This window comes from Muntiacus reevesi, chromosome 4 (genome assembly GCF_963930625.1).
Source record: "Muntiacus reevesi chromosome 4, mMunRee1.1, whole genome shotgun sequence".
Lineage (NCBI taxonomy): Eukaryota > Metazoa > Chordata > Mammalia > Artiodactyla > Cervidae > Muntiacus > Muntiacus reevesi.
Window position 1 is genome coordinate 51,689,863 of NC_089252.1, and position 24,728 is coordinate 51,714,590.

The 24,728-nt window shown below is 38.2% G+C and overlaps 2 protein-coding genes across 3 annotated transcripts in view; one reads left to right on the forward strand and one right to left on the reverse strand.

The window, feature by feature from the left end:
- Positions 1-5,084, forward strand: part of RAB27B (RAB27B, member RAS oncogene family) — a 63,602-nt gene extending 58,518 nt beyond the window's left edge. Inside the window, exon 6 of the mRNA XM_065932765.1 lies at positions 549-5,084. Coding sequence (XP_065788837.1) covers positions 549-738 — 190 coding nt within the window. The 3' untranslated portion in view covers positions 739-5,084. The remainder of the gene's footprint in view (positions 1-548) is intronic.
- Positions 5,085-10,411: 5,327 nt separating this feature from the next.
- CCDC68 (coiled-coil domain containing 68) overlaps positions 10,412-24,728 on the reverse strand; it is a 57,474-nt gene continuing 43,157 nt past the window's right edge. For both annotated transcript variants that reach the window (XM_065932768.1, XM_065932767.1), the window contains 3 exons: positions 24,611-24,694; positions 17,056-17,132; positions 10,412-13,769 (listed from right to left, as the gene is read on the reverse strand). In XM_065932768.1, the coding sequence (XP_065788840.1) occupies positions 13,712-13,769; positions 17,056-17,132; positions 24,611-24,694 (219 nt within the window). In that variant the 3' untranslated portion in view covers positions 10,412-13,711. The remainder of the gene's footprint in view (positions 13,770-17,055; positions 17,133-24,610; positions 24,695-24,728) is intronic.

Sequence of the window (24,728 nt, forward strand, 5' to 3'; positions counted from 1 at the left end):
GAGTTTAATAGGCTTCCCTGGTGGCTCAGATGGTAAAGAACCTGCCTGCAATGCGGGAGACCTGGGTTCGATCCCTGGGTCAGGAAATCCCCTGGAGAAGGGAATGGCAACCCACTCCAGTATTCTTGCCTGGAGCACCCCAGACAGAGGAGCCTGGTGGGCTACAGTTCATGGGGTTGCAAAGAGTCGGACACAGCTGAGCAACTAACACACTAATAGTTTAATGGCAACACTGATCACTAGTTTAGGCATATTTGCCCTCTTCATTTTTAAAAAATCAGTGATGATGCTTGGCTTCAAGTACCTGTGCACCTCTTGTAGCAGTTTTCTTGCCTGTAACACTGGTTACACCCATATGTAAAAGCAACCCACCAGTTTTCACTCACTGAGGAAAACCAAGGATGTTTTCCAACTCAGCCAGCAAAATCGTGATTATTTCACAATCTCTCAGCCAGCCATGTTTTCACATGTGTGACTCACTGGCACATCTTGTTGTATCTTTTCTGGTTCCTTCCTTGCAAAAATATTTGTCATCTCTTCCATTCTAGCATACCATATTTTGAAACAAGTGCAGCGACTGGCCAGAATGTGGAAAAAGCTGTGGAAACCCTTCTGGACTTAATAATGAAACGAATGGAACAGTGTGTAGAGAAGACCCACATCCCCGACACTGTCAATGGGAGCAGCTCTGGAAAGCTGGATGGGGAGAAGCCAGCAGAGAAGAAATGTGCCTGTTAGACTTTACCCCAGCCTCTGATCATCCAGAACCCCAGGCAAACGTCACTTCCAAAAACAGCGACAAACCACACAATTTTTGTTGAGTAAACCGTGTATAACGGCATGTCTGTCTTTTCCTGCCAGAAATTTAAAAAAACCTGAATAGTCAACAGTGTTCAAAAGAGTTGACCAGTAATCCCCAAGGCCCCTCCAAACAAGATCAAAGATTTCCCAGTGTTATTGTACCATCATGGATACTCAATTTGTTTTTTTCGTAAAGAAGATGAACATAGAAAGGAGTGTGGAAGAAGAGATAGTGAGTTTTCTATCAGAACCAAAATTACCTTGTCACACTGGGGACAAGAATAGGTTTCTGGAGGGAGAACACAGAAAGATGACTTTTATTTTAAAGGTTGGATTTACTAGTTACATAGATTCTGATTTGGACTTTTAAGTTTGCATTGAGGGGGACATATTAGCTAAAAGTGCATTCACAATAAAGAATTCTAAGTGGTTCATTTAGAGTGACATTACTATGTATATCCTATAAGCTGTGCTAGAATGACAACATTACTGATAAAGTTACGAGAGGATGAACGTCAGACTTCTGAGAATATGTAAGAGACTGTGTAATAATGCCATTTGTATATTCTTAATAAATGGTAGATAGACAAGAATAGGACTGTGAATGACAGAGGACAAGAAAAAGGCCCAGAGAGAGAGATGAAGGTATGGGAAAATGGCATTTGGACAACTGAAATTAAATGTGTCTCTTACAGATGTCTGGGAGAGTTACTTAGCCAAATTTCAATCCAGCCAGTTGGAAGCTGGCATTATTGGTTGGCATTAAGAGAATGTCCAGAGGTTTCCATTCCCAGCACAGTTTTAGAAATTGGTCTAGTGTTTAGCTTCTGGTGTAGTGTTCAGCTTCACATTTCACATTTCTTAGCAAATCATGATAAACAGTCACAAAGAGAAGTTAAAGATTGCTGTTTATTAAATATCTCTTTATGAACTCAAGACAAACTATTTAGCCTTAATTTTTTAGATAAAATATGCTGGTGATATGAAATAAAAAGTGACTATTAATTCTAGGTTTCTAATTTACAAAGTACTAGAAACTCTATATCACATTACTCCCCTCCAGCCTACATCTACGGTTGCTTTGATTCAACCGTAAAAACACAGGTATGTCACTTTGTAGATCAACAACTTCAGAATTATGATGGATCAATTTTATGGTCACTGAATTTTCATGTCATTCATCACAAAAAAGTTGATGATACCTCATGCCATATTACAGTGTATCTAGCTTCTGTTTTTATTTTGCCTAAGGCAAAATACCTATGGGTGAACTATATTTGGGGGTTGGCAGAGATGGAACTGTATCCTGTCTCACCAAAATTGGTTAATGACTTTCTTTTTCCCATAATGCTGTCTTTTCTTTCTAAAAATGATCACAAAAGCATTTTCCATTGGCCTATTCTTATTACTGTGTCTAATATTACATTGGTTTTTTATTTTAGCTTCTGATAAACATAAGCCATTCCTTTTAAACTTTTATTTAAGTGTTTCAGTCAAGTTTATCAATAACAAAGTCATCATACTTTAAGTTTTCTCTGTTTATTATGAGTATATGATTTTTCTAAAGGCTAGTTCCTCTTTGTAGAAAATTTTGCCAATTAAACAGCACTTTTCTAGACTCTGTATATTTTTTGTTAAGTTACAAATGTAGGAAACTCTAAATCCCAGTCCCCCACCTTTAACCTCCTCTGTCAAACTCCATCTGGTACTAATCAGTTTTTGGAACACACATCCAAGGGAGCCTCCAGCTGTAAGACCCACAAATGTGCCATGAATCAGGTAATTTGGAAGCTTTTAAGTCAGTCCCTTAACAGACTAACAATCTCAGTGTTGGCTGCCCAGGTCCTGTGATTCCTGTGTGATGCCAACCTCTAAAATTGGTCATGGGTGGGGTATTCCCTCCCACGATGCTTTTCTCTTTGATGCTCTTCATGACCTCAGTGCCTGTGCCAAAAGGATATTAGATATTAGCTAACATCAAGGATGTTTCCTCTGGAAGGCATATAAGCAAAACCAATGTAACCATCGAAGTGGCAAATTTTGGTGAATTCTTGTGGTCATTATATCGATTTCTCCTTTGGATTCAAATTGTGATGTCCCCTGCATTTCCATAATAGGAAATATTTAGACTTTCTAAAATCCAAAATGCATTCTATTTTTGATATTTATTTCTTCTATTTATTTTCCAGTTATATGATTGATTTGCTTATGCCAAGATTCTGTCACTGTCAGTTATTTAACAAGCTTTTAGTTCAGGAACTATTTTAAGATTATTATTCAATAGCCATAGCATGAAGCAGAGGGTGATGATGCTTTTAATTATAGAACTATTCCTATAAAAATAACAATTATTGGGTAATAATATCAAGAGGAACAAAATTTAAAACAGTCAAGAGACTTATTTTAAAATAGTATTCTACTTATACATACTTGATCTAAAATATTTTATTCTCTGTTGAGTTTGACTTAATACCCCAAAGTCTATGTAACCATTACTAGTAACCATTATTCTTTCATTATTCCAGAATTATTTATTCCATATAATTCATGTTACAATTTTAAATTGATTTGGAGTCATGAAGTATAAGACTGCTTTTGAAGAATTGCATTGTTAACACATAGCAACATGTGTTACGTATTATCTCCCAAATGCTTTAGTAAGCCATATTTTATTTTGGAGAATTATTTAAAATGTACGTGAAGTTCTTTCTGATACAGAAACCATTTCTGAAGTGTTTACACTGGTTTGATGTTTACATTGTCCTAATACAGTGCCTCGGATACCTCCATGACCAAATTTGTCTATAGCCACATAGCTCAATTCCTATAATACCATGGTATAGGAAGGGCTCACAGAGACACTAGTGCAGCTAAAGTTATTCTGTTGTCTTCAGCAAAGGGTGTAAGGATATTATTCAAATCCGAAGATTATTACCACCATCTCTTGGTCACATTTTGGGAAATGGACATTTCTTGAGACTCTAACTGTGATTAGGTACAAGATTACCTTTTAATCTAAAAAAAAAAAAAATCCTTTAGAAAATGTATCAGAAGTCATTAAGAGAACATGTCTGTCTTGTTGTGATGAGGATAAGAAGTCACAGATTGGCAGAAAAAATGCTGAGTACTGGAAATTTAACTTGTGAGTCTTGACATAAGACTTTTAAAACTCTGACCAGTGACCACTCTAGCCAAGTTGCTATCATTTCCATATTATCAGCTGTCATGCTACAAATAATTCAAAACCAGCATTTTACTAAAGTAAATATTTTCCCTGTTGTTTTTAACCAGATAGGGCATTCTGGGTATCACTGAGTGCTTTTGTTATGCTTCTAGTATAAGTTATTCTCTGCCAACCCATTCAGATAAGAAGGACTGGGCAACAGTTTTTCCAGCCCTTTCTTGTCTCCTTTATGAAAGAGAGAAGCTTTGACCATAACGAAGGACTGACTACATTAAAAAACAGTTTAATAACAGCTGATGCATTCTTTAAAGTGTAAATTTTGTCCACTGGGAATCAACAAATTTGATGAAGCTCATACACGTTCTCACCAATGGAGCGGGTACATTGGTTAGAAGGAAAAGCAATATGTGTAAAAAGATACAGTATATAACTAGGTGTAGAATATAACCTGGAACTACAAATATGAGGGAGAATCCTCACCCATAAAGAATTTTGGAGTTTAAAACTCAAATTGTAAAGAGATCATATTGAAATTTCTGGTTTCCTAACGAACTTAATAATTTTTTAAAAGGAAGATGTGTGAGCTATGTTAGCCAAAGCAATAGAAAAGTTGTCCTTCACCTTCTACTCCCAAGCTTTAAAGCATTAAAAGACGTCTAATGTTTTTGAATATCTTAGGGAAAGTGTTATCATTTTTAAAGATACCAAGATGCTGTCTATATTTAAAACTATTGTTTAGGAATTCACCAAAAGCTATATTTTCTTCTTGATCTTTGACCAAAATGGTATAAGCTTATTTCTGGGAAGAGTGATGAGCTCCTAAACATGGAAAGTAGAGAATATGCCTTGAGTTGAGTGTTGTCTCAATGTTGTATAAATCTATAAAGATAGTTGCCTCATAAAGTAGCACTGTTAGATGAATAGGGAATTTTATAAACTTATTGCCTTGGAGTTCTTGGGTAGAGACCCAGCCATGATGACACTGTTGAGTAAGAACTATAAAGAAAGATTAGAGATTCAAGTTGTCTAAATAGAGTTTGTAACTATGGGAGAACATGGAGAAGACCATACTTAAAAGGTTGATTTTTATGTAGGAAAAGCAAAACAAAACAGAGAAAGAGTTATATATTTGGGGCTTCCCTTGTATCTCAGTCGGTAAAGAATCTGCCTGCAAGGCAGGAGACCTGGATTTGAATCCTGGGTTGGGAAGATCCCCTGGAGAAGGAAATGGCAACCCACTCCAGTATTCTTGCCTAGAGAATCCCATGGACAGAGGAGCCTAGCTGGCTACAGTCCATGGGGTTGCAAGAGTCAGACACGACTTAGTGACTAAACCACCACCACGGCAAATATTTACCTATTATTTTTATCTTCCAAGTAGAAGTTTAGGCCCTTAGAACTAAGCTAATAAAATATTTAAATACCAAATATTTCACGATTGGCATCAAAATTTGAGACGCTTAGAACCATTTTATTTATCCTATCTGAATCTAATTTCCTCATAAATTGCACTTTAATTTTTTAAGAAGTAGCATCACAAAGGCCTTTCTGTACAGTTCTTTTTACCAACAGTCTATGTTTAAGATATTTTCTAATCCATATTTAGAGAGAACAAACAAACAAAAAGATGAGTACCAACATAACACGGTTATTTAAAACATGTCATCTTTCGAAGAAAAAAAAATGCAAAGAGATCATCTCTGAATTGGGTTATTTAAATTTGTTCCCCAGTTCCTTTTCTTTCCAACAGGTCTTGGAAGTCATGGCTATTATCCCTCAGTAGACTAGTCGTCGCAAATTCTGTCGGAGCTGCATGTCTGTTCTTATTCTAACGGATCCCTTATTTAACCAATGGCTATTGTTGACACATCAAAATATTATTTGTCCCTAGCAAAGCAATAACATATGCTTATCCTTACTCTTCTCTTCTCCAGGTTATTTTTTCAAACACTGTTTGAGAGGAAGACTAGTATTGTAGAAAGGAAAGTGGCCAGATAGAACAACTTGGGAGCTGTGGGTATGTCATTAAATAAGGCTTCTCCTCACAGGCTTATAAAACCTGTGTAACTCACAGTGTTCATTTCAGGCTCCAAAGAGAACATATGTAGAAATTTATATTTCTATATATTATAAATTATGTTCCATTTCACAAACTGACACTATTATCCCAAGCTAAGAATAATAAAATATCACAGTCATACTTTCACAACCATATGTTCACAAGTGTTATAGCTGGCACAAAACACTAATTTTAGTAGCGATGTCGGAAACTTGAAATGGGTAGTCAGCTCTGGTCACTGTCTTTGATTGAAAATGTTTAATATATCTCAAGTTATTGAAAAAATAAATATGAGTTCCATTTCATTCTGTAGGTCATCTCATATTTCTTTCAAGGATTCCAATTACATTCTAGATAGTATATTAAAATTTGGTCAAAATCCTCCTTGTATAAATAGGGCTTTGTGTCCACAGCCTTGTAAAAGATACTGACTGTATCTGAAATTATTTGAGGAAAGTAAGTTATCCTGCTTAATGTGTTAAAAGTAGACAACATTTTGGCCTAACACTGAAGTACTTCACTGTATCCCAACAGTCTACATTTAAGTGGTATTATCCTCATATTTAGGCTAAGCACGTTCGATTGTTTTGTCTGTCATCTACTCAGATCTCTGTTTTGTCTAGTGCTATGAATGTAAATTAAAACCTTGAACATGGAGTTTTGATTCTCTGTGCCCCTGAATAGACTGTGGTGCCTGACAGACTCTGTCAGGTCATTATTTTGTTGTACCAAAGTTCTAGTAGCTTCAGAAATCAGAGCATCCAATGATTTTGTGGTGTGTGGGTTTAAATATTACAGTCGAGAACTGTATTCAGTGATTGTTTCCGCACACTTTTCAAATAAAAATGCATTTTTATCATTATTTTGTGTACTCAAAGCAATCTTATTTCTGTACTATAGTCAAATGTATGGAGGATGGGGAACATTAAGTGAACACCAGTCTGGAAACTGTATGACGTTAAAAGCGATGTCCATTAGGAACTAGGAAAGAAATGATTTAGATTTCGCCAAGTGATTTTTATCCATCTCTCTAAACTTTCTAATATGCGAAAGTGAAAGTGTCAGTCACTCAGTCATGTCCGACTCTGTGACCCCATGAACTGTAGCTGTCCAGGCTCCTCTGTCCATGGGATTCTCCAGGCAAGAACACTGGAGTAGGTTGCTATTCCCTTCTCCAGGTGATCTTCCTGACCCAGGGATCGAACCCAGATCACCCACATTGCAGGCAGATTCTTTAGCATCTGAGCCACCAGGGAAGTCCCACATATTATTTGTTTAAAGACTGGGATTTTCAAAGGAACTTTCCTAATAATTTTGAAGGATACACTTATAAAATTGGCAGTTAATATGCTGAAGTTATGTCAAGGTTCGTCAATACTTCAACATATTATAACCTATTTCTTTTCCATAAGAAAATGCTGAAGATGGTCATATCTCCTTTAGTCACGGCCTGGGAACAGGACTGATGTTCAAAGCCAGTTCATGACCACAGCCATACAGCTTACTTCTACATGTTCATTCGCAAAGTTGTTCCCAGAGCTGTTCTTCCTCCATATGCTACATAGATAAGCTTTGCCAAGATAATGATGAGTTTTTAACTTGAGGATAAACAACTCTCCCACAGTAAGCAAATAAATCCTTGGCACCATTCTCTCAACTTTACTCCCTGGTAGCGGTAGTGCCTGGAGAAGGGAATGGCAGCCCACTGAAGAATGCCTGCCTGGAGAATCCCATGGACAGAGGAGCCTGGAAGGCTACAGTTCATGGGGTCACAGAGATTTGAACACAACTGAGCGACTCACCACAGCAGTAATGCCAGTCACACAGGCAGAATCTTTTTCTCATGGGTTCATCTTAAATAATTCAAGGTAGGTCATTAGAGATTTGCCTTTCCTAATGGTTTTATAGGGTGTAAAAATAGTCATAGTGTGCCCCATACTGAAGAAAAAGTAAGACCATTGAGACATTCAACTGTAATGGTAGGACTTCTCTTTTTAAAACTGTATGTAGGGTATTTGTATGATCACAGCTCACGATACCAAGGAAAATTTTGTTTCTAATATAGATTGTTAGCTGTGGAGAAAGAATAACTATCATAAGAGTGTGAGCGTTACTCTTCTGTTAGAAACTCATTTTGGGGGCTTGCATTATGATTTAGGAAGCCAGCACACGAATTACAATTTGACTAAGGCTTTATTGTAAGTACTAGAAAGATTTTGTGATACATGTCAGATTTTTGAAATCATCATCACTTTGGCCCATTTTTGGAGGTTTCTGAGAGAAAGAATTTTTTTTTTTAACCAAAAGTTTAAAAAAAAAAGCAGCAGACTTCAATCTCTTTGATTAATTTTCTAGAGATATTTACATCATGAGCTCATTCATCCTCGTGAAAAAGTGAACCCGAAGGAGCGATTTGGCATCATGCTAGTTAAGACACTGGATTATGAACCCGTATTACCCAGCTTCATGGGCCCCTTCTTGTCCCTTGACTTCGGAGAGCAGTTCTGCCTGAGTTCTCTAGGCCAACAGGGTAGGTCAAAACAAGACCTCAACTTAGCCTTTTAAGGGCAGTTTTCTCATCACTGACCCTTCCACAGAACCTGGGCTTGCTTCATAGTCAGGGAAACGTGGGCAAAGGAGGGAATTGAGATACAGATTCCTGAAAATCATTAGCTTACCACTGCTAGGAAGTCAAAACCGAACCTGAAGGCTAACTTACTGAACAAATAAAAGGGATGACTTACACAACATAAATGTGAAGGAATATGTTGCATGAAAAATGATTTAGACAATACTGGGGCTTATTCTTCACCTGCCCATCCAGCTGACGTCCTGGCAATTCCAGAATACACCTGGCCTGTGGCACTCTTGCACCTATGCCCTGCTCTGTCTGGACCCCTCTTCCACCCAAAAATATCTCCTTCTGATCACTTCCCTAGCTTTCCTCCTATCTTTGCTTAAATATTACCTTCAAAGAGAGAGGTCTTATTTAAAATCGGCATCCTATGTAACTGACAGATCTATTCACAGTAATAGCTTCAAAGATCAGTCAATTAAAAGTTGGAACTACAGCTCTTCACCCCTGGTTACTCCCTATCTTCTTATGCCTTCTTATGCCTATCTTCTGCCTCACTTTTCTTCACAGTCCACGGGACTTCCCTGAGTGTATTATCTGTTCCTCGTCATTAGAAGAAATTTCCATGAAGACTGAGATTTCCCCCTTTTCTTTCTTCCCTACCACATGCACCCTCTCCCCTCTCCCTGCTGCTTTTGCCTTGGCATCCAGAAGGGGCCTGGCAAATAGGGAGCCTGAATAAATATTTAGTGGAATAAGAAATGAATGAGTCTTAAAGACGTGGTGCTCTATTGAAATAGAGCCACAGATGTAGATCACAAACATGGTCACAAGGGGATAAGGAAGGGAGGGATAAAAAGGGAGACTGGGATTTAAATAGACCCTGCTATATATAAAATAAAACTAGCAAAAACCTGCTGTATAGCACAGGGAACTCTTCTCAATATTCTGTGATGGCCTATACAGGGAGAGAATCTAAAAAGAGTAGATATATGCATACGTAACTGATTCACTTCGCTGTATACCTGAAATTAACAAACGCTATAAACCAACTATATTCCAATAAAAAATTTAAAAAAGAATACCTTGGCTAGAACAAAATCTGAGACACTAAACATTATGACTACTTCCCAATGTTTCTCTCTACTCCTTCACACTCTCTCCCTCTATGCCTATCCTCAAATACTGATTTACACCCTACCCCCATAAAATCATATGGTATTGAATATGTCCTCTTTTTTCTGGATTTTTTTTTCAAGTATCATAATTTTATATTTATCAATAGTTGTAATATTTGTGGTTTATTTTCATTGCTGAGTTATATTCCAATATGAAGGAAGGCAGAAAAGAAGGAATGGAATTATAATGATTTTATTTGTTTAAAGAGTTTTTACTTACTGAAAGATTGGGTGGGTCCCTACATTGATATTGGTAAAGATCCTATAACTATTTTCAGATCAGAGGATTTCAAGTCAAGTAAGAATTTCCAAAGTGAAACAATATGAAAGAATCTGACAAGTGTCTGTATGTTCTTAATTTTATAATGCTACCATTTTCTCAAATTTAGAATAAAAATTTAATAGATCAGTTTGCTATTAATTTGGATTAAGAGAAAATTAGGAGAAAAATTCAAGGTGCTATTTAAATACTTGCTCACTGACAAAAACTATTATTATGGATTATATTGTCATGAACAGTCAGATAACAACTGCTTGATTTATTTATGTGTAATAATTTTAATGTAAAAAGAAACAAAACCCACAAAATGATATCAACTTTATTTTAAGGCATATCATAAGCAATTATTCAAATGGTATACACTATACCAATTTTTTAAACACTTCTTAATGATAATTTATAACAATATATGTAATCAAAAAGTGAAATGAAACTTCTCTTCATTTCCCATCTTCATGTATTTATTTCAAAGCCCAACTCAGACCTTCTTATCCAATATATTGATTAGTATAATTATAAATACAAATATTTTGACAACCAATTAGCTAACAGTTTGGTTTTTTGTTTTTGTATTTTCTGTGTGGCACTACTTTTAGACTGTTAAATTTCATTATCCATTGTAATGATTTGTTTTGTCACTCAGAAATGTTTGTTTAAAGAAACAATTCAAATGGTAAAGCTGAAATGATGAGGATATAGGAAATAATCCACACATGACAAATAAATAATCTACTTGTGTTAGTAAAAAAATACTTTTGTACTTGAAGAGCAGATCTTTTTAGGCTTCTGAAGCTGCTTATTCTTATTCTCAAGAGATCCAAATACCATTCCAAAGCGGAGATGAAGATCATGTGAGCAGGTCCTACCTTTATTTTATTGAATGAAGTTCCATGTTCAAAAACAAGTATGGTGGAACTCAAATAAAACCCAACAATGTCTTAGATTACATTATTTTCATGTAAATCATCAAGGTTGTTAGGTCAGTTAAATGGATCCATTTTAAAAACACATTTATTACAACCCAGATTTATTGCAAGCCAGCATAATGGTTGGGGTATAAAAGGAACCTAAGTGATCTCCAAGTGAAAAGTGAAATTTCCTACCACTATGAAGATGCTTAAGGCAGAATTCATGCTCCCAATATCCCTACACATGTGTCAGGAAATGTATGACCAAAAATCCTGAATGTGGCATAAAGGCATGAATAATAAAGTTAAAATAGGCAGTTTTAGCAGGGGAGTTTTTCAGAACTAAGTATTCGCAAGGTAGACCACCAAGTAAAAGACCAATTCTTCTCAGCAAAATATTTCCTTGATGAGTGTTATTTCTCAGTGTCACCCACAGGGTGGTGAAGAAAGCCAATAAAACAGCTGTGTCTGTTTAAATGGCAAGAAGAGAGACGTTTCTGCGGTGGGGAGTATCAGAACAGCAAGGGATCAGGCAGATGCATCAGAAGCCAAAGAAAAGGTTCAAATGTTCACTGCATTGTCAGCTGTTAGAAAAATCACTTGCTCCTTCACAGTAACCTCCTCTGATCATAGGGACAATAAAATGACCTGTTTCGGAGGCTTGTTGGGAGAATTAAAGCAATTACATAGGTGAAGTACTTAGAATTGTTCCTGGCATAGGGTGACTGGGCTTCCATGGTGGCTCAGATGGCAAAGAGTCTGCTTGCAATGCAGAAGGCTCAGGTTTGATCCCGAATTGGAAAGATCCCCTGAAGGAGATCTTGGCAACTCACTCCAGTATTCTTGCCTGGAGAATCCCATGGACAGAGGAGCCTGACAGGCTACAGTCCATAGGGTCGCAAAGAGTCGGACACGACTGAAGTGAATAACACAGGGGGCGACTGTGTCCTAAATGTTATTAGGTAACTACACCTTAAAAACTAGAAAGCAATCAAAACAAGAAGTTGTGAAACTTACACATAGAGTTAGGCAGCACTGCAAGGATTACAGTACTTTGCTGAACTTACAGAGACATTAGATGTTTCACATTCCACTTTGAAAGGCATGAAGCATCTTTCCTGAGAAAATGCTCAGTTATACACCAAAGAGAGGGATCAAAAAGCCTACAGGTGATTCCCCTTTGCGGATGAGGAAGCTCTCTCATTATGCCTTTAGCTGAAGTGTGTTTTGCTTTCCTGAGTGCCAGTGCGTTTGCATTAAGTTAGACTTTGGTTTCACTCATATAACCACAAATTCCACCTGTAATGAATGCATGTATTGAAACACACATTCACAAAAGCAATAGACACATCATTCCAAGTTTATGAATTCAGATTCTTCCTCACTGCAGACAACAACCACTATTCCTTTGAATCCATAGTATTAATAAATACCTTTTTATGGAGGTATGAACTCAGAGCACTATGTTCTATTTATCCCTCTAAACATTTTACTTAGATAATATTAACAAAAATAAAAGAAAATTAGTCACAAAGGCAGAATCACAAAGTGCATTTCTTTGTGCTGATATGTGAGTTTCCTCTAGTAACCAAAGTTCAATCCCAAGTGAAGAACAGTAACCTTTTAAACTGTGATGAAGCAGTCAGGATTCTCAGCTTTGGAGGGTTGCGTAGGTAGGGGAATTCGTTAAAAAAACTTGCTTCTTCTTCTGCCCTTAATCCAGTAGAAAATAACTCTCTCACTAACCATGGGTTAGGAGATGAATTTACCTCATGGTAAGATATTACTTATTATCCAAAAGTCAACTTTAAAGTATATCATTTATTCACACACACACGCACACATACACACACTTGCAGCTTTGATTCCAGAGCACCACAATAATATCACAATAAAGTGAGTCACATGAAATTTCTGCTTTCCCAGTGCATGTAAAAGTTATATTTACATTATACCATAGCCTGTTAAGTGTGCAATAGCATTATGTGTAAAAATATATACATACCTTAACTTAAAAACACTTTATTGTCAAAAAATGCTATCATCTGACAATGCAGAGTTGCCACAAACCTTCAATTTGTAAGAAAAAAAAATACGGAGTGTCTGTGAAGCACAACAAAAGGAAGTATGCCTGTGCATTCTTCCTTATATTTATACACAGTGTGCCCTCTGTACCTGCCGGACCCACACCAATGACTGATGGAATCCACAGATGTGGAAACTATGGTACAGAGGGCAAACTCTACTTCACCATTTTACATACAGGACTTGACCATCCGCAGCCACATGGGTTTTGGTACCTGTTAGCGCTCCTGGAACCAACCCCCATGGATGCCAAGGGATGATGATGCATACAGAAACCACTATCAAACGGTCAAAGTAGACAACCTTAACCAGTCTCTTCAACAAATATTTGCAAGCAATAAAAATAAAAAAGATTCAGTTTTTTTTTTTTTCAGTGTAAGCAAAATTCATCTTCCATCATGGAAAAGCATCCAGTTTCTTCATCTGTTTAGTAAGTTTTGAAGAAAGAGTTCCTTTCCTTGAATATATATTTGTTTGATTTTATGAAACATCTTCCTGCAAAGCTATTGATGCATACTTTGAATACAACAAATTCCATTAAACACTGGCATTGAAGCCTTTTAATATGTGTTTAGACTGTTTCAAGGAACAAATAAGACCCAAGTAGTAATCGTTCTCATTCAGATCTCCAGCCAGCCAGTTCACTTCCGTAGTCTAACCAACATCAAGTATGGGGTTGTCCCTTCAGTCTTCAGTTCACTGTAGAGAAGACCACACAATGATCAAAGCCGGGCACATAAAGCTTTACCGGTACAGTTGGGGCACCACCACCACTACCATCACCACTCCTGCTCTACCACCAAGTCTTTGCTAGTTGCTTTAACCTAGGCAATGATGGTTAATTGGCTGATTCTAGTTCCCCGTGAGACACAGCAGAAAGCATGCTATGGAAGCCTTGTTGTGGTTTACTTGCTAACTTGTGTCTGACTCTTTGTGACTCCACAGACTGCAGCCCGCCAGGCTCCTCTGTCCATGGCATTTCCCAGGCAAGAATACTGGAGTGGGTTGCCATTGCCCTCCTCCAGGGGATCTCCCCGACCCAGGGACCAACCCACATCTCTTGCACAGCAGGTGGATTTTTTTTACCACTGATCCACTAGGGAAGTCCTATGGAAGCCTTACCTTATGTAAATGCATCTGGCTGTAAGAGGACAGGGTGAGGAAGAGTGACAGTGGATTTGCCCTTCTGCTCAGTGAAGACATGCGCCAGGGTGACTTGAGATGCAACACAAAAATCAACTGTCCCCTCAGAACGTTTTATCATAGCCTAAACTTCTCCCTTCAGTGTGTGAATCTAGTTTAATATGTATATACATATATATACATATTAATATGCACACACATTGATATCTGCATGCACTTGTATACATATATATATATATATATATCTTCATGCATATTTTATTGTTGCTGTTTTGCTATTTTCAAACAACCTGATCTTTAATATCCAGAAGACCATTTCTTTGGTGTTCAATTTGAGAAACGTCTACATGTTTTAATGCTTGGAAAAAAAATCCTTGTTTTTTGTACTTATTGAAAAATAGCACAGAACTCTATTTCATAAGTAACTTAAGAGATTTGCCAAGATAAATTTTAAATGTATGTGATTCTTTTTTTCCTTGCAAGAATGGCCACTTTTACATTCCACTTCTTCCCTAAAGTTACGATTGCATTTTATTTTGGTGACTCTAGATTTACCAAACCATACTACCACTAGAGAGTTGGACTGTGAAGAAAGCTCAGCACCGAAAAACTGATGCTTTTGAACTGTGGTGTTGGAGAAGACTCTTGAGAGCCCCTTGGACTGCAAGGAGATCCAACCAGTCCATCCTGAAGGAGGTAAGTCCTAGGTGTTCATTGGAAGGACTGATGCTGAAGCTGAAACTCCAATATTTTGGCCACCTCATGCAAAGAGTTGACTCATTGGAAAAGACCCTGATGCTTGGAGGGATTGGGGGCAGGAGGAGAAGGGGACCACAGAGGATGAGATGATTGGATGGTATCACCAACTTGATAGGCATGAGTTTGAGTAAACTCTGGGAGTTGGTGATGGACAGGGAGGCCTGGCGTGCTACAATTCATGGGGTCGCAAAGAGTCAGACACGACTGAGCGACTGAACTGAACTGACCTGAACTACCACTTACATTCTCAAGCAACCAATTGGTCAGATTTCATTTTGCAAACATGAGACATACCATTATAGATATATCATTACTATTGGAACTTCTATAAAAAAATCATAAACCAAAGGACGTATTCAGTCCAGTTTCCCTGCTTTGATTAGGAGATTTTCCCATTTGGCCTTTCCCAAGTCATAAGGAAGGGAAAAGTCTTTAAAACTACCTTTATTAATTAAATGCAGCTGAAGAATCAGCCATAGAAGTCATTGTCTCAAATCCATCCTCCTTGTACAGGCCCAAGTCTCAGTACTCAGCACTCAATATAGTCACTATAGAGACCACTTGTTGCTCCCTCCTTTGCTACATCTTGATTCCATTCCTTCCAGGCTCAGAACAGCTGAGACTGGCCATGATGCTTCACAACTCCAAGAGAATGCACCCAGTAAGGGAGCTAAAGTTGACCATCCTCCCTTCCCTTGGAAAGTCTGGCTTGCTGTTTTCTTTAAGATTTTTTTATATGGACCATTTAAAAAGTCTTTATTGAATTTATTCCAATATTGCTTCTGTCCTTTATGCTTTGGTTTTTTGACCATGAAGTATATGGTATCTCAGTTCCTCAAGCAGGGATCGAACCTGCACCCCCTCCTTTGGAAGGTGAAGTCTTAACCACCAGACCACCAGAGAAGTCGCCATATTTGCCTTTATATTCTAAACTCTTCATCTCTTCCCCTCATGAAGTGACTCTATTTTTTTCTTTGCTTCTAAAAGGTAGGCATGTCACCTAATATTACACTTCTGAGGCTTAATTTTTCTTTATTAGATGTTGCAGGGATACTGGCCAAAAAAAGTCGATAATTTAGCATCTGGGGGCCCAGAGATTTCAGAAAGCTTGGTCCTTGATGGCTCCATCTCTAGTCTCTGATTACATACATCATTAGCAAAGTGAAGCATGGCTGCAGGGTGTTTTGAAAAGGGTGATGGATCTGCCTGAATTCCTAGACTGATGCTAATCATAGGGGACATGATCTCTTCATGCCAGGCACTGTGCAGAAGAGAGTTTCAGAAAATGGGTTTCTGCCCTAGAGAGACCAGACGGGGAAATTTAAAAGCTGCCAGAACAGGAAGTTTTTAATCACTTTCAAAATGATTCATGTAATTACAGACTATGTTTTCTTTTAAGTGATAATTTCATGGAATATTATGGAAATGAGATTTGAACTCAGAAGTCTTTTTTTTCACCAACCTGTCACTTCAGATTCTGTCAACATTATAAAGTGATTTGATGGTTTCAACTATCATTTCTATTGCTTTAGGGGTCATTATTACTGCCTCATTCACTCATTATTGGGTAATTATTAAAGACACTTGTCCTTAACAATGCAGGAAATAAAGTGGAAAATAAAGAACTATTCTTGCCCTCTTGACATTTACAATCTCTTTGATTTGAGATACAGACATGGAAATTTAACTAAATACACACTTTTTATGATTAAAATGCCTATCAATGGCACAGAAAATACGAGCAATGGAGGAAAAAGAATGGTAGAGGAGATAATCTGTACTGTTTGGAGTAAGTGTTGAAGTGAAGACTAGGTTTGTTTTATACTGAAGAGGAGGGAAAAGATACCTAAATGTATTCATTCATTTACTCATAAAGTAAGTATTCACACATCAGATTTCAGGGATTCAGTCAGTAGTGAGCAAGATCAATACAGTTCCCATTCTCAAAGAACTGGAAGACAGACAGGAAACACAGGATTACACAAGTATTCACGGATTGGATTCTTACTCAAGTGGGATGAATGTCAAACATGTTCAACAGGGGTCACAAAGTCAGAAGGTGGTGGGGGAAGAAAGGCCTTACCTTGTAGAGACAGCCTTAGATACCTTCGTCCTATGAGTTTCAGGCCAGAGCGCCACCTTGGCTTTTAGTTCTTTGTTCTAAAATTGAAAAGAGACGAAGATCACACAGGCATCACCTTTAGGGGTCCCACACTCCGTACTCCTGGTTGACCCACCACCTACATCCCTCCTTCGCAGTCAGTTTGCTGTTCCAGTCATTCTGTTAGAACACAGAACAGAAGCTAGTTGAGAGTCCCTAAATATCACTTCCAAAAACACACACCTTGAAAAATGCCTCATTTACCAAGAGATTCAAATTTAGTATTTTGGCTCAGCTTCTGAAACTCAACAGCTGAACTGTTTCATTTTACAGGTTCTTTTATATGGACAGATGCAAAGAACTTCATGAAAGAACTTTATTAAAGAACCTTTTGAAAGATATCCACAATATTGATTACACATTTGTCTTTCTGGTGCAATCTCTTGATTAGAAAGTCCAGGAACACAGGCACCATCTGTTCTTTTGGTTCGTGGAATCCTTAGTCTTAATATTCTCATTGAAGCCTCTATTTTTTCCTCTCTATCCTAGTGGTAAATGATACACAGTCTGCCTATCATATATAAGGTGGAAGGAACATATCATATGATCATAATATTTCAAATCTGGATGCACCCTTGGATTTCCTTGGGCTTATTACCTGGACCTATAAGACAAGGTGAAATGGGCTAGGTGGAAAAAGGGGAGAGAAAAACAATGGAGGCACAGTTCTGGAAGCATAAGCCTGAGGTCAACAGTTTTAACATCCCCTGGGAAACTATTAGGACCGCACATCCTCAATTCCCAACCAAACCATTGAATCAGAAACCCAGGGTGGCCAAGTGATAGTTTTTAGGATATCTGCTCACATAGGAGAGCCTATTGGACTGAAGGAGTGGTTTTCAGTGTTGGCTGTATATTGGGATTAACTAGGAGACTTACAACCTACTGATGCCTGGGTCCTACACCCAAAGTTTGTTTCATTCGATTGCAATCAGTGTTCTGGAGGTCTCCAAACTCCACAGGTGATGCTAATGTGCAGTTAAGATGAAGACCCCCTGAGCTAAGGAAAACCAAGACAAGATACCAACTTTGTACCTTCTCATCCCTCAGCATCTACATGGAATAATAATGAAAAGATGGAGCAAAATTCTTCCTACATGAATCATTTTGCTGTGATATTTCAAGAGTTAAGTGCCTAAATCTCACTCAGGAAAGGTATTTCAAATTTGACAAACTGATGATAAAGGTGTTCTTTGTATAATGGAGATAAATTGAATATACATTCCAAACAAGTGCACGCATTTATCAGGGCCAAGTACAAGACTGAGAAAAACTCCTTTCTGTACAATACGTTATTTTTTTTGGGACAATACTTTATAAGTCATGAAGCACAACTTGAAACTCAATATCATGATGACAACAGCACTGGAACAAATATATTGCTGTGGCTGGACAAGTATGTAGAAAGTGTTGGGAGTTTTTCCCAAATAAACTCCTACTTTCTCAAGTTGTTAGGCTCCAAAAAATACAGAAGTGTAAGTGTTATCATCTTAGACTGTCTTTATTTTCACATATTTCAATTTCTGTGGTGATTTATTTCATCAAATAGAATTAGGTCTTTAATTTTTATTCATGGACTTTCATAGGCTTTAATTAGACCAACTAAAGGTATAAGTTTTATTATATCATTAGTTTACAAAATTATAAATTAATGGCCAGAGTAAGTCCACCATTATTGAGTCTACCCAAGGATAGTTCACTGACAAAATTTTCCAAAAGAACTGAATTTTTGTGTACTTAAGCTGCTAGCAAAACAGCCTTGGAAGTAAATTAAATTTTAGGGATGGTGGTGATTACATAAAGTAGGATACTCTTCAAAGTCTAGAAAATGGAGTAATTTCTGAAGATGCATCTCCGTATGAGCAGGTCATTAGTGAAGACGTTAGAAATGCATGAAATGTAAGATAAATTTCAGAGCTGTAAATTAGGATGATGAAGATATGCCAAGTAGAAAGAAAAGTAAGTAATTTTGGCAGAGTTAAGCAGAAATTTCCTGGTGAGACTTAAAAGAGGTTTAAATCCTTAAAGATTGAAAAGAAAAGAGAGAGCAGATTTAGATAAGTGAATTTTTATTCTCCCTGTGGAGGGAGGAAAAAAATCCCTGCTAGGTTAGAAAAAAGTATTTGTTTTCATGATTCAAAACTCTAGAAAATAGAAAAAAATTAATGTAATAACTGTGACAATGACTCAAATACATATAAATGACCCTGAAAATTTAACATTATAACTATTCATTTCTAAATGTATATGCTAAGTATATAGAAATAAATATCATTTTAAAATTTATATACCTATGTGTATATTGAAACACATACATATTTGCATATACACACACACTTATTTGACCACCCAGATAAGTAGATACTGGGGGAAGAAACGCATGTGCTTCAAGCCAGGAAGACTTGAATGCAGCTGAGTCATTTTGAACAAGTGTCTTAATTTTTCCGAATCTCAGTTTACTCCCTTAGGGAATGTAGTAATTAATAACTTTCACCCAAAGTAGCTTTGAGGATTAAACAAAATGAAATATGCAGCATGCCTTCAAAGAGACACGTGTGTTGATTATGGATGAGAAAAAGATGCTGTCTATATGGTTTAGAAAGTTGACGTCTTTAAAAGAGTTGTTCAGCTCTGGTGACCAATTTTTCATAAACAGAATCAGCTTACACTGTTATTTCAGAATAGGTCATGGTCTTAAGTTTGTAATGCAAGACAGTACACCCTGCACATGCCCCTCCAATTTAAGATCCTCATAACAAAGTACTGACCAGGGCTAGACTAGAAACAGGCTCACTCCAGCTCACGCGGTCACTCAGTTCAGGTACCTAGTTCAAGACCACAGGCTCAGAGATGCACTTCCTGACTCCCGTCACTTTGTAACTGTCATTGTTTTGCTCTTCTTGGAACGGTTACCCTTACCTAATTAAGCTGTGCATTTATTTATTCATGTATTTATTGTACACATCTTCAATTAAAATAAAGCTAGATGAGGTCAGGACAGTCTGTCCTGTTTATGCCATATATTTACCTCTTGGAACATTTCCTGGTACATCATAAACACACAGAACTATTTGCTGAATAAATACATTAATGTGGCTTGGATGAGTTTTATTAAAGCTGAAATGGGCATATAACATTCCCTGCAGGGCAGGAAACTATCTGCTGAAGATAATATATTTCAAAATCATAAAGACATTCATCAATACCACTATAATTTGAAGACTTTTTACGTAAAAAAGTGTTAAAAAATAGTAGCTTGACTTGGCTTCATACAGAGAATCTTAGGTGATACTGAGAGATGCTGTCCCATCACTGTGGGGTTTTTTTTTTTAGTGAAGAGGCTATAGGAATTGCAGCCTTGTATAGACGGACTGCACGCAACCAAGAAGTTTCATGAAGGGAATGCAGTCTGTTGCATCCTCCTATTACACTGAATGGCTAGTCAGTAATTATTTGTTAAATTTGAGGATACAGAAGCAATACAATGGGAGCAATACATTTTTCTGGTTTAACTATTACACCAAAAGGCCAATTGGCCTTAGTCGTGTATGGGTTGCCAGGTTACTTAGGGCAATAAAATTAGCTTTGGGGATGATGCAAATAGAGACACAACTAAAGAACATAAGATTGGCTTAGAAGCAGTAGCACCATTGATGCCCTGACTCTGTGAAGAGGGCCGGCACTTAATTAGGGATGACCAGAGCCTAAGACCATAATGAAAGATCAAAGAAAGACAACAGCCTCTCCAATTGAAATGTACTACAGATTATGATGGGCTGCCCTGGTAGCTCAAATGGTAAAGAGTCTATCTGCAATGCGGGAGACCAGGGTTCAATCTCTGAGCTGGGAAGATATCCTGGAGAAGGAAATGGCCATCCACTCCAGTATTCTTCCTTGGAAAAACCCATGGATGGAGGAGCCTGGTGGGCTACAGTCCCTGGGGTCGCAGAGTCAGACACGATTGAGTCCTCATTGAGTGAGAGTGACAGATAATGATAATTAAAGCAGAAGGAGCCAAACAGGCAGAGACACCACTGGAACTGATTTTCAGCATAAAAACTTAGCCTAGGATACATAGGCATTTCAAATTCATGATGGAAAGCCAGACTGCTCAGTAGGGAAACAACTAAAAAGTTAGATCCCTACCTCACACCTGACCGCTTTGAATTACAGATAAACTTGGATCTGAAGGAGAATCCCAGCTCAAAATGGGAATCTGAGCACTTGTGTTTTTCATCTCAGCTTTCTTAGATTTCATTAAAACAACAGCAAAGGATTTTTAAATATTGAAATCCCTTTATAATAAAGAGGGTAATATACGGAATTTAGATAGATGGTGGTGATAACCCTATATGCAAAACAGAAAAAGAGACACAGAAGTACAGAACAGACTTTTGAACTCTGGGGGAGAACGTGAGGGTGGGATGTTTTGAAAGAACAGCATGTATATTATCTATGGTGAAACGGACCACCAGCCCAGGTGGGATACATGAGTCAGGTGCTCGGGCCTGGTACACTGGGAGGACCCTGAGGAGTCGGGTGGGGAGGGAGGTGGGAGGGGGGATCGGGATGGGGAATACGTGTAATTATATGGCTGATTCATGTCAATGTATGACAAAACCCACTGAAATGTTGTAAAGTGATTGGCCTCCAACTAATAAAATAATATTAAAAAAAAATAAATAAATAAATAAAGAGGGTAAAAAAGAGGGCTGTTAGCAGGTCAGAAATGTCAGAGCTGAAAGACTGAACGTGAGCTGAAGGTGCAGCTATGGCAGTTGAAGGAGATGCCTGATCCCGCAGACACGGAAAACTGGAGCATGTATCAACAATCTTAAAAACGGATCTGTCTTTGAGTTACCAATTCTGTTTCTAAAACTTTATCTTGAGGAAGGAAGCAATTATACAAATAATCAGTAATACTTGTACAAGTACGTTGAGTTCATTGCTGTTTATGAACGCTATATTGGAAAGCAATCCAACAGTAAGCATTAAGTTAATTAGATTATTTCATAACAGTACAGTGGAAACTTTGGTGGCTAATTATATGGATGTTAATTTAATTTAACTGGTAAGCAAAGGCCTTCTTGTTACACCTTAGAACGACCTAAAGGCCTTTCATGATCTAACCCCTTAGACTAGAAGCACCCACAATGGTCTCCTGTCTGGCTACCTGACATGCCCCACCACCCAGCGTCCACAAAGTTCACACTGAAATTCATTTTGCTAGAGAGATTCTTCCCACCCACCAATCTAAATGGTCCACATACACTCCTCCATCCAGGTGTCATTGCCCAGAGCATCCTATCCTTTTCCTGCAGAACCTTTCCAGATACTGTTAGCTACATGTTAATGTATTTCTATCTGTCTCCCTCACTAGATAGTACATTCCAGAGAGCAAGGCTCATATCTATTTTGTTTAACACTGTTTTCCCAAACTTAGTGTCAACACCATAGTACCCACTCAGTAAGAATTTACAGACTTAATTACATAATTAACGACACGGAAAAAGTTGATGAAACAAATAAAAGTTTACAATAAAATGGTGCCACATATAGTCTGTGCCTTTAATATATGCACACGAGTATGTAACAGGCACAAAATTCCCACAGAAACAGAGATACACATAACCGTGCTGAATAACTGCCCATGGACAGTATATTTGAGTGATTTTCTTGTTATATTTGCTTATCCGTCTTTCCTACTTTGTACAGGATGAATGAACATGTTAGTTATGTAAAAAGAGAAAAATAGTTATTAAAATACTTTAAGAGAAAACATTTTATAAATAACGTTTTCCAAAAGGCTACTATGTAAGAAAAACTGTGAGGAAATGCCTTTAGAGACATTTCTTCTGAGGAAGAGGCTCTAACGTGACCTGAGTCACATCACCTGATGTAAACTAAGAAGCGGTTATGGGTGCTTGAGTGGACACCGATCTGAGCCAACTATTCTACAATCACTACACTTTTCAGCTCGACAGAGCTGTGAGCCTGGCCCTCATCAGTCCCCGATAACCTAAAATAGGTGAGAATTTAAGGAAAACCCAATATTCCAAGAGCTGACCCTCTAGAATAAAGACAACAGTGGTCCTCTAGGAAGGCAGAAATGGCAAAACAGGGATGATTACAAAACTGAAGATGCAAAATATCTACAGCCTCCCTATGTTATGATGACTTTTTTCTTCTGTTTGAGGAAAGCAGAAGGAATGTGAGGGTGGAAGGAATGGTGAGGCGGGTGCTGGGAGTTGGATCAAGGCGCTCCTCTCTGCTCTGTCCCGGGAGCAGCACAGCTCCAAAGGACGAGGAGATTTCCACGGAACGCAAGGGTCCACAATACCGAGGGACGAAGTAGAAATGGTGAGCAGGCCTAGGCAGCCCGTGAAGAAGTCACTCAACAGAGACAGGAGGGGTGACCCTGCGCACCAAGCAAGGCGGGGATGGAGGCACAGGCGTCCTCAAGCTCCAACAACCACGAGGCTTTGCTGAGCTTCCTATGAGCGGCGGGGCGCTGGGGGAACACCGCCAGCCGGGGACTGCAGCTGAACGCCTAAAGAAGGCTTCCCCATCAAGAGAGGACGAGTGGGCAGAAAATCACGGTGTATCACGTCAATTATAGTTTCATGATAAGTTTTAAAACACTGAAACATAAGAAAATTTCAATTAGGTTCTTGAAGTCAGTGAGCCCTGAGGCAAAGCCTGCATGCCCTGATGGATGTAGATGAAGAAAGAGGAGGAGAGAGGACATCTCAGGATGGGGGGAAAGAAGGAGACAGCAAACCTGGCTCTCTAGCTGAGCTGATTTCACACAAGAGGGGCTTTGCCCAAGCTTCTAATTCAAGTCTACATGGAGAGATAGTATCATTGACCTCCCCAAGAGAGAAAGTATTTCTGAAAATTTGAATGAACCTTTAACAATAACTTAATATTGATGTGTGTTCAGTCACTCACTTATGTCCGACTCTGCAACCTCATGGACTGTAGCCCGCCAGGCTCCTCTATCCATGGAATTTTCCAAGCAAGAATACTGGAGTGGGTTGCCATTTCCTTCTCCAGAGGATCTTCCCAGCCTAGGGATTGAACCCTGGTCTCCTGCATTGCAGGCAGATTCCTTACCATCTGAGCCACCAGGAAAGCCCATAGAATTGATAATAAATAATTATTAAGAGTACCTCCCCAGCAAAGCTATAATTCTTATGCATAGAAGATGTACACACATTCACAAAAACACACTCATAGACACATAGACCTGCATTCATACATAGACATACACACAGTCACACACAATCACACAGACACACACATTCACATACAGACATACTTGGACATAGTGTCACACCGGCACACCATCACACAAAGCATTCACACACAGGTGTGTCACACACACAGAGGACACATTCATACACAGACTCACAGATACACTGAGCATACACACACTCACATTCACACTGAAATATACAATAGATGCCCTCCTTACCTGGGCTTCCAGTATGTTAACTTTTTCTTGCAGATCTTCAATTCTCTTATCTTGTTCTTTTAAATTATTTTTTAAGGCCTCTATCTAAGAATTGAGAAACAGAAATGAAAAAAATCTT